Genomic DNA, 10,860 nt, shown 5'->3' on the forward strand with positions numbered 1-10,860 from the left:
GGGACTCTGTGGTTGCTGATCCTGTAGTCAGCCCTCTCTCCTGTTTGACTTACTATTTGGTTTCCTCTTCTTCCTCACAGCAGTCACTCATTAAGGACAGGTTCCTGGATTCCAGACTGGGCTCGAAGCCTATGGGACAGTAAGTAGCTTCTCCTTTTGGATAATTTGCAATGATAAATAGCGATGTTTTGTTTTACTGTTTTTTAAGGATGATCTATATCCCTTTTTCACAACACAGTGATCACACCACAAGTTAAATTTCATATTACTGATTTTTGAAAGATTTTAAGAATGTCTTAGAAGCCAGAGAAATAATGTTATATAAAATATCAACACATTAAACATCAGAAGACTCATTTTTATCTTTCATTTACTTTGAGAAATGTTTTGAAATAACATTAACTAACACAGGTGCGTAGTTAGGTAAAATTCAATTCTGAAACGTCTACTGGAGGCTTTGCAGGGAAAATAGGCAGTTCTCTAGCCGTTCCCCATCAGAATGTATGTGTTCTGGGTCTCCAGCAAAGCTTAAGCGCAGCCTCCATGACCAGCACAGGCATCTGCTAGCTCCTCCCATGGCCTACACAGGACCTTCCCTGCTGGGCCTCCCTCAGAGATGTTGTTCACGCTAAGATAAACTACATGATTCCACAATTTGAAGAATAATTCACCTCTTCCACTTCAAAAGTTTTTACTCACATGACGAGGTTTACCAAATCAAACCATGCAATATGCTACAAGACATTATTTTACTCCACAGATGAGAGGTGTGTAATTTTTAAGTAGACTTTAAAAGTTATGGAATCATAATCTGGTAGATGCCTTATAATTCCTCCCACATCTCCTCTGTGCTAATGCTGTAGGCCACGCTCTCAGTACCTAAATTAAGACCTCAGTCTCCAGACCCTCACCACTGGACTTGGTTGTCCTTTCTCAGCTGTCTTCACTGCCACAGTTGCTGTGGGAAGATACTGTTACTGCAATGGGGGAGAGGGTCTCTTAGTGACTGCCAAATGATACAGGAGAAATCAGGGCCCCTTCTTGGGGTTCTCCGTCTCAATAATAAAATAATTTAAGAACGGGTTTGAACAGAAGTCAAAGACAATGTCATTAGGGTTTGAAAGGAAACCCCTGGGCATTCACACTGTAGATCTCAGCAGCTTCAAGGAAAACAGTGAAAAAAAAGGAAAGAAAGCTAGCATGGGGTTCAGCAGTCACTCAGTAGACAAGCAGCCACATGGTAGAAAGACTTTACAGAAGGCAAGGAAGCTGCTTTGAAAATAGATTAAAAAGCAGAAAAGGAGAAGTTACACTTTTCTTCACAAATGCAGACAGTCTTACAAATCTGCATAACTAAGGCTCAGTAATCTGCTATGCTGCTAGATTCTTTTTAGACACCCGGGAACTGACTGAACGTGTGGAATAAAATACAGCATCATTGTAGATCACACTATCTTTCCACTCCCTCCTGAAGGAGGTAGTTTGCAGCCAACCTTTCTCCCCTAAAACGTTCTGTTCTTCTAAAATGAAGAGAAGCAAGTGGCCATCGCAAGAGAGGAGCTGGCCGGCCTCCGGAGGGGCCAGGCTTCTGTTGAGCTTTCAGAGCTGACCATTCAGAGCATGTACATTGACACAGGAGTGAGGCAGGCGATTCAGACAGAAAGGAGCCACTCAGATTCCAAGGGCGATTGGGAGACGTGTGGTGGGCAGAGGTGGGGTAGTCTAGTCACTACTAGTCACTCTAGTGAGCTGTTACTCCTGAAGAATATAGGACTGGAGAGTTTGGAGCAGTTGAGGATTGGAAGGTGGGACCAGGAGACAGAGCTTGCTCATGTGGTTTACATGAACCCAGAATAAGCATTCGTCTGTATCAAGAACTTCGTTCTGTTCTGCCCCGGCTGCTGTGGCTGTCCCCGACCAACCGAGCAGAGCCGACTGTTGGAGAAAATGCTGGAGGTTGCTTTCTGCAGGCGGAGCTGTGCTAGGCACTGCTGTGCACTGGTAACACACGATGTGTGCCTTTGAGTGAGCCGCGTGTGTCAAGAACACGGATGTAATGCAGATCATTTTCTACATAGAGATCTGTCAGACACCAGCATGTCCTCATGTTCTAGGCACTGGAGAGGCAACAGGAAACCCATAAAGACCCTTGTCTCAAAGAGCTGGTGTTTTATTTCCTCATGCATAAAGCATCTGTGTCAGAGTGTGCTACACTGTGGAGAGGAAGCTAGACATAGGAGCTGTAATTGCTGCAGCTTTTTGGTTTGGTTTTGTGTTGTTAGGGGTTTTGGTTGCAGTGGTCATGTTCTATAGTCTAGGCTAGTCTTGAACTCATGCGTAATCCCCCTGTCTTATCCACCTAAAAGCTGGAATCATAGACGTGAGTCACCACAGTGTCTAGTGTGGCTTTAGTTGGATGGTCAGAGATAGTCTTGCAGACGAGTAGAAGGCAAAAGGGAATTGAGTGGTGTGCGAGAGAGACAAGTGCAAAGGCCTTGAGACAGGGGCATGCGCAAGAGCATACCTGCTTTCCAGTGCAGTCGTGAGGAAACTGTTGGGGTTTCTGCAATGGACAAAGCCGTCTAGAGAGAATGAAGAGACCAGGGTTATAGGCTCACAGTAAGTGAAAGGAGCTGGTCAAACAGAGGGAGTAACTCAAGCATTCAGCATCAGTCTGACATCTGACAGAAGAATGCACATTAGTAGGTAAGGATGAACCAGAGAGACTTGGTAAGATAATATTAAAGTTATTCAAAGTAGAATTGGCCATTCCTAAGGAAATTATGTAGCAGCGAGGTTAGTGAGAAAGGGTCAGACTGGGGCTGCGATACCTCAGGGAGCAAGTGCTTATCTCAGAAGCATGAGCTTGAGCCCCGAACCCAGGGGAAATGCTAGACACGATAGCACATGGCTGTAGTCCAACCCCAGTGACATGGAGAGGGAGAATCCTCAAGGGGTTACTGGCCAGCCAGTAGCCTAACTGGTAAGCACCAGGTCAGTGATGCTCCTGCCCTATTGGGGTGACTAATGCTGTGATGACACCACGAACAGAGCTACTGGGGAGGAAAGGGTTGGTTTGGCTTACACTTACAAGTCACAGCTCACCACTGGAGGATGAAGACTGGAGCTCAAACAGGGCAGGAGCCTGGAGCAGGAGCTCCTGTAGAGGCCATGGAGGGGTGCTGCTTACTGCCTTGCTCCCCGCGACTTGCTCAGCCTGATTCCATATATATACATGGGCATTTTGAACACTTTTAGTGAAATAATGTACACTAAATAGCATCTTACACATTTCAGATTTTAAGAAAGGTAGACTCCATGAGCCATTACCACAATTAAAGAATTTCTCTTTTTTTTTTTAAAAGTATCTTCCTTCTATTTCTTCCTTTCTGTAACTACTGTCCCCTGACAACCAGTGAGCTTTCCTCTCTCCTTCTAGAGTTTCAAGTTTCACAACTTACCTGTTTATTACGTGTTAAAAGTTCTTTGAAGTCTCTAGTTTGGAGCCACTGCAAATATCAGTATTTGTGTACAAGTCACCGTGTACACATTTGCCTTCGCTTCTCTTGGGTAAACAATTAGGACCGGAATGGCTGGGACTGTTTTCCTACGTTGTTTATTGGTTTACCTGTGTGCAAGGTAGTTGTGCTTCCTCACCAGTACCTGATAGACTCAGACTGTGGTTTCAGTCATTGGAATTCAAGATGTGTCTCACCTGCTTGGAATTTGCATATCCTTAACTTACGTATCCATATATATTCTTATTATTTCTTTAGTAAAAGAAATGTCCATATAAATAATATTTTACCTATTTCTTTTTCTACATATATTCCTTTACTTGGCAGTGCCTGTGTGCCAGGGTGTACATGTGGAGCTCTGAGGACAGCTTGAAGGGGTCAATTCTTGCCTTCCACCATGTAGATTTGGGGAATCAGACTCAGGCTGTCACATGCTGAGCTATCTCTCCAAACCTGTCATTACTAAGCTTCACAGATACACTGTGCCTTCAAAATATTGCCTATCTTCCTGACTTTCACATGACTGCCTTCTCGCTATGGCTTCATGTGTCCTCTGTGGGCACACACGTGGGGAGTGTGCATGCATGTGCTCCCAGGCAAGGAGATTCTAGTGTCTTTTCCTCCTAAAACACTGGTATGGTTCTGTCCGGAGAAAACTGTATGAACTTGTCCACCCTCCCTAAAAGTCCCTGTCCATCCGCTCACGGGAGAGCCAGGGCTCGACATGAGTGTGCTATGCAGTTTTGCGCACACAGTGGTCTTTATCATCCCTCCTGAAGGCCTGAGTTTTAAATTTCTCCATCTTTTTACCTTCTGTTCAGGAAATCCCCACCTTTCACACGTTCTCTAGAGAAAAGACTGGTCTCTTAGTTCCTGGGTTTCTCTCTTTTCATGTTTCTGTATTCTTTTTCCTTACATGTAATGTGCTACAACAAACCATGGTGTATGTCTTGCTGTTTCCATTGCTTTTCATTGCCTTCTGCAGTTGCTGTGTGAGCTCACCTAGGAACCTCTTCATTCCACCACTAAGGAGAATCCTATAACAGCATGTTCGCCATCTGTGTTGATAAAACTTTCTGGTTTTCCCCATGCAGCTAAATGTTTTTCAGAAACAAACAGGCAGAATTTGTCTAGCTCCTGTCCCTTCTCTGTGGCTAGGATGGAGCAGCTGTCCCCACTGCTCTGGGTCATCCCGTGTGTAGCTCTGCCCAGTGGTTCCCTCAGCCCCTCCCCCCTGTCATCTGTGTCCATCCCGTCCCTTCCCTACATCCACGCCTTATCTCATCCACTCCAGCCGCTGCCTTACGGGCTTCTCACTCAGCCTCTTTCCTTCCTGTAGTTCTGAAAAGGGCAGAGATCAAAACTTCGAGGAGCGAGGACACAAATCGGATATGGAGATGAAGAAAAGTGAGCCAACGGTCCGCAAAGTCACCCTGATAGAGGTAAGAGAAAATCAGCAGAAAGGTAGCAGTGAGAGAAAAGAGGAGGAAGTTATTCCATCACCAAGAACACATGCCAGACAGCCTGGTCTACATATGCCAGAGAGCACCGGCCTGGCCAGGGAATGGCAGCCAAGAAGCCATTGTGGCCTTGCAGGGAGTGCTGGTGGACAGGCTTAGTAGTGTAAGTTGGACTGTCATCAACCTGAAAGGAAAAGACCACCAGAATAGTCTTTCTGTCCAAAACTCTGGGCTGTGAACAGGGAGACAGACTGTATGGTATCGAGTAGAAAACACAGCGTGGAGATCTTTCTACAGAGAGAAGATAGGAATATCTGCAGAGAGCCGAGAGCCCCTTGAAAGCCTGTCCAGGTGTGGGAGGAGGCCTGAGAAGCACGCGGATTTATGCTATAAACCAGGTAGTGGGCTGCGCTTACCTCTGAGATAGGCCTTGGGCATGGAGTTGGTGGGCAGGCGTAAGAAACGGAGGGAAGCCTGTGGGCGCCTTCGTTTCTCTGTAGGCAGACATTTGTTGAAACAAAATGTTCAGTGTTGTGACCCTAACTGTGCTTGATAGAATTAGACTGTTTCTATAACGTTTTCAATTAAAAATAAGTTAATCTACTTGTATAGAAAACCTAGATGAATAATTAAATAATCCTGAGAATGGTTTTGTATACAATCATGCTAGAAAACATTTCAGGCTTTTCTCTGGGCTTTGGTTGTTTTTGCTGTGTAGCTGTGAGGGCTGTTTGTTAGGGAAGGGCAGCTCCTGTCTCCTAGGCTGGCCTCAGGCTCTTAGCGTCTGAGAACCTAAGGTGACAGCTACACGCCGTACACCCTGCCAGCTAGGGATCGTTTGAAACAGACGCTTGGATTTATGCAATGGAAACTTTAAAATCATGCGTGTCAGGGGTGCAAACAGTGACGTCAGGAACCTGGCTCAGCAACTGCAGCTCAGGCTGTACATACATACATACATACATACGTACATACGTACACACGTACATACGTACTTACATACATACGTACATACGTACACACGTACATACGTACTTACATACATACGTACATACGTACATATGTACACACATACATACGTACATACATACATACAGGCAAAACACCCGTGCCCATAAGAATAAAAATAAATTTGTTTTTAAAAAGAATCTGTGGGGCTGGGGATTTAGCTCAGTGGTAGAGCGCTTACCTAGGAAGCGCAAGGCCCTGGGTTCGGTCCCCAGCTCTGAAAAAAAGAACCAAAAAAAAAAAAAAAGAATCTGTAATAATAACTGGGCTGAAATAGAATGTCACCTAAAGGATTTGTACCTGTAACATATAGAAAGCTCCAAGATATCATCAGAGAAAGAAACATATCACTAAGAAAACTGGTGAAGAAGGTTTAACAGAATAAATGTATTTGGCAATAAATGTTTGTTAGCAGTGATCAAATTCATGAAATGAAAAGCAAAAAAGCAAAATTAGATAACTTCATTACAAAGTTTCAAAATGTAGGAAATATAATTTTTATGAGAGTACAAGGAAGTAGGGTAACCTCTTAGACATATGTCCCTGTGTACAACCCATCCATTCTTCATGGATGCAAGCTTGTTAGTACATTTGTTTTTATTTGCATAAAAGAGAGCATATGAGGGTGTACGGTTTTCAGAATTCTTTCCTGGCGAGACGTGATGAAGTTGGTCTGCCGTCCCCGCTGCTCATCTTCTAAGCTGAAGAATGGTGTGAGCCCAGGGCTTCAAAGCCGTTCTGGGCCAACTAGGGAGCTCCATCTCAAAAATAAACATGTCTTTACCTGACGGTAGGAGGACATTTGAGGACAAGGGAGAGTCAGTTAAAAGACTGTGTCTTCAGGTAGATGTTTAAGAGAAGATTTTAATTCAATCTTTATGAGGAAAGCGTTGGCTTATGCAGGCTCAGCTCATGTGGGCATGTTGATGGTTAGGCCCACCTAGGACAGGACAGCTGAAGACTCTTGTTTTCCTGGATGCTCTTCTAAAAGCAATTTATTAAATTGTGAGACACTTACATAATTGATTGTTAGGTACTCGTTATTCATAGGACAAATTGTCTTGTGTTTTTGTCATATTGACTAGAAGTAGGAAGATGTAATGATGAATGTGGAAGGCGGGTGTAAGTACACAGTGTGCACAGCAGATGTGAGTTCTCTGTCTGTGCGTGCTGCTGAGCTCTGCCTGGACAGCACGTGCTGGCAGGGCCCACAGGCAGCAGCAGCAGGCTGGCGTTCTCTGTGCCCCAGCACTTAGCAGGGCTAAGCACAGAAACAAACCTGTACCCGGTTCAGTTCCTTCTGACGTAAGGCCTGGTCTGCAACTCAGCGTCACAAACATCAGGTTTCATATTCATTTTCATAATCTTGCTGTATAGATTTCCCTTTCTCTTTTTGTCTTCTGGCCTCTGTCCTGTGCCCGCTGTGGGCCTGCTCTGTATGGGCATGCCTCAGAGGAGGGGGCTTGGATTCAGGTTGTGTTCTGGGGGTGGTCTTCCCTGCACTCAGCAAAGCTGGGCTGCCTCACTGAGGGCCTGTTCTGTCTGCCGGTAGCCACGAGTCCCACTGCCTTCTGAGTGGCAGGTGCTGCACATTTGACTGTCCTGTCTCTCTCGTTCATCCTAACCCTGTCCCCCACTCACAGGCAGTCTGTGTGTGTCTTGCACGGTTCCTTCCTCTTGACAGTGAATCATTCCCTCAGACACTGTCGCTGTTGCTTCAGCCTTCTCTCAACTTCTCTCAGGGCTTCTCCTCTGCAGTTTCTCCGGCTTCTCTGTTTACATCGCACCGGGCACACCTCCACCCAGCTCCTTCAGCCTGGCCTTCGTCTTCTGCACCTGCAGAGCCATCACCGATGTCCAGCTGCACCTCTGTCACCCTTCCCTTTCTGCCTTCCTCCTTGTGCCACCACCATGCGTCCTCCCCTTCAGCTTGTGGTGGTGTCCTACATCTTTCTTCTCCTCTGTGTGTTTGGCAGGTTTTAGGGTTTCCGAATGACTTGTACCTGCATTTATTTGAACCTCTACTCTACTCTTCCCTCTTTTCAGTCCCTGACTGGGCCAGAACAACAGACTGGATTTTTCCTGACCCCGTCACTGTAGCATTTTAGCGTGGTCTATCTGTTGCATTTGACGCTCGTCCATTTGCTCTCATGAGCTTCACTCGGACCAGTTCTGTGCTGCTTTGTGTAACAGGAGTTTATCTGTGTGATTGCATTTAACAAATTTAAAATCAGGAAACCTGGACAAACAACAGAATTTTCCAAACCTTGGATGTAAATTTTGTCTCATATAGAAAAAGAAATAATAACATGACCACATACTTAAGGTAAGGCCTGTTTTGAAAAACACAAGTGTTTGCCTTCCCAGAGAGCCGGTGGGGAACGGCTAGCCTCTGCCCTTGCCTGCCACAGTGTGTCAGCCATTGCTTCTCTCAGAGGTGGTGGGTTGACCTAACATATTGCCATTGTCCCATGGCTACAGCTTGTTTCTAAGGACAATCCAGCAGTGACAGCCATTGATAATGACAGCCATGATGGAACAGAAGCACAGCAACCGTGGCTCACTTGGCTAATAAGTGTGAAAAATATACCTAGCCCAGTTTGAAATTTAGACAGAGCCATGGAGTAAATGAAGGGATCTCGATGAAAACAGTCTCTTTATAAAGATGTCGCTGGAATGCCGTCCACAGGAATGCCCCACCCGCCCCATGAAGGGAAGGACTTTGCTCGCCAGAAGCTTCTTCGACGTCTTGCTCAGTGGAGCTGCCACGTCCACCCTTGAGAAATTTGTCTTTTTTGCTCGTGTTGGGTCGTCAGTGCAGGGACAGGCAGTGCAGCTGCTAACGATGCACAGAATGTGAGCAGTACAGTTAGGGCCGGGCTGTATGATGGCTATATTATATTAATGTCGCACTTTTAGCTAGTGTGTGAGGTGTCGCCGGTTTCTTACTTGCATTGCTGTTCTAGTTGTAGCTGGAAGACATCGTTCATTGTCTTGTGTGCTTTTCTCCCTAGTAAAAAGCCGGGGAAGAAAGAAGAAACAGCCTGAGGACGGCACGTGAGATGGAAAGCTACACCAGATGGATTTCTTTTTGGATTTTGAGTGAAAACAAGGCAGTATTTATTGACCGTATGAAAAATCTGAAGTGAAGTTAGTTCTAAAAAAAAATTTACTGTGGCCCTTGGGCTTTATTGTTATAAACCATTGTGAGTGTTATTAGTCAAAGTATTGTACTTGTGCTATTAGTGACTACATCAGAATTATATTGCTGCTGCTGGAAAAGCCAATAAAGAAACCCCCAGAACTGCTCCTCAGCAAATGTGAACGACAGTGTGCACAGTGTTAGTCATTCACTAGGCCATCATCCCGTGTGGCCGTGACGTGGCCGTAGGCCATCATCCCGTGTGGCTGTGACGTGGCTGTAGGCCATCATCCCGTGTGGCTGTGACGTGGCTGTGCTGTAGGCCATCATCCCGTGTGGCTGTGATGTGGTTGTAGGCCATCATCCCGTGTGGCTGTGATGTGGTTGTAGGCAGGGTGCTCTGCTCAGAATGCACAGAATCTGCCTCTACACAAACATGTAGCTTCTGGATATCGTGTATTCAAACAGCCCCAGTAACAAAAGCATTTAAAGAAACAATGTGCTTTTAAGAACTAAATGTTTCTGTTGCCCTTGAGTGAATTAATATGTGTAACTCAACACACCTAAACTAAGAATGATTTTGGCTGGACTGGCAACACTGTACCAAATTTATTTTTATTTTTTCAACAGAGTTCAATCATATTTAAGAATATAAGTAATTTATGGATATAAACTGCTTAATGTTTATTTTCATCTGAATGTTTATCTTTAAATTATTACACAGCAGTATTTATGTCTCTATTTGCAGAACAGCAATGCCATTACCATGTGGCCATGTGCTGCAGTTGGGTGTAACAGTGACCTCGTCCACCTTGGTTTTCTCTTGACTCTTCCCGTTCTTCACCTGCATGATAAGTCTGTCAGGAAAGCATTTAACCCCAACAAGGAAGGTCAGACTGAGGTAAAGTCAGAAAAACGTATTTACTGAAGTAGACAATTGATGTCATTGAAGTAAGAAGTGAGAGACGCCGTGTTGAGCGCTGAGGTGTAGACTTGTCCAGATGCACCAGAGTGAAGTGGCTGCCAGTACAAGTGTGTTTGCCTCTTACCCCTGCACATGTTGTAGAAGCTTAAAAACGGTAGACACGATCCTGCTGTGGAGACCCTTTTAGTATTGTTGTTATGACTAAAGGAGATTTCCACCACATCTAGGGTGGCATTGAAAACTGCTGGAGCCCACAGCCCTCGGCACCAGAGTGTCTCCTACCAGTGCCAGGGGCATTGCTGTGCGTGTGCGTGTGGGTGCCCGGTGCAGCAGGGCCAGGCAGCTCAGTTCCTCTGAACATGTTTTGTTTCTGTCTTGTGAATGTGCTGTTGAGACAATTAAAAATAAAGGTGTATCCTACCACTTCAGCTCGTGCTGTTTTCCTTTCTGTGTGTGTGTGTACATGTGTGTTTGCATGTGTGCTGTGTGTGCGAGTGTATGCGTGCATGTTTGTGTGGTGTGTGTTCACCTGAGTGCGGGGCCCTGTGTTGATGTCCGCCATCTTCCTCAGTTGTTCTCCCACTCTATTCGGAGCAGGGTCTCATCAAACTCAGAGCTCACTTACCAACAAGGGTCCCCCATCTCTGCCCTCTGAGCCTGGACTTACAGGGAATCTCCTTGACCGTCCGCATTCAAATGGGTCACACAGTCTGAGGTGTATGTGTGTGTTCTCTGATTTGGGGTTTTAAATTTATCCAAAAGAATTTCAACAAATCAAACTTCAAGTCAAAGCTAATGAAAAACCAT

General features: G+C 45.3%; 1 protein-coding gene across 9 annotated transcripts in view; it reads left to right on the forward strand.

Annotated features, from left to right (window-relative positions):
* Ahi1 (Abelson helper integration site 1) overlaps positions 1–10,481 on the forward strand; it is a 130,362-nt gene extending 119,881 nt beyond the window's left edge. For 8 of the 9 annotated variants that reach the window (XR_015625042.1, XR_015625028.1, XR_015625034.1 and 5 more), the window contains 3 exons: positions 81–139; positions 4,858–4,960; positions 9,001–10,481. Coding sequence is in view for 4 of the 9 variants with exons in the window: in XM_087559570.1 (XP_087415696.1) it covers positions 81–139; positions 4,858–4,960; positions 9,001–9,003 (165 nt within the window). In the remaining 5 variants the exon portion in view is untranslated. 9 annotated transcript variants of the gene reach the window in all.
* The last annotated feature ends 379 nt before the right edge of the window (positions 10,482–10,860 follow it).

Source organism: Rattus norvegicus, chromosome 1, assembly GCF_021556685.1.
Source record: "Rattus norvegicus strain SHRSP/BbbUtx chromosome 1, alternate assembly SHRSP_T2T, whole genome shotgun sequence".
Taxonomy (NCBI): Eukaryota; Metazoa; Chordata; class Mammalia; order Rodentia; family Muridae; genus Rattus; species Rattus norvegicus.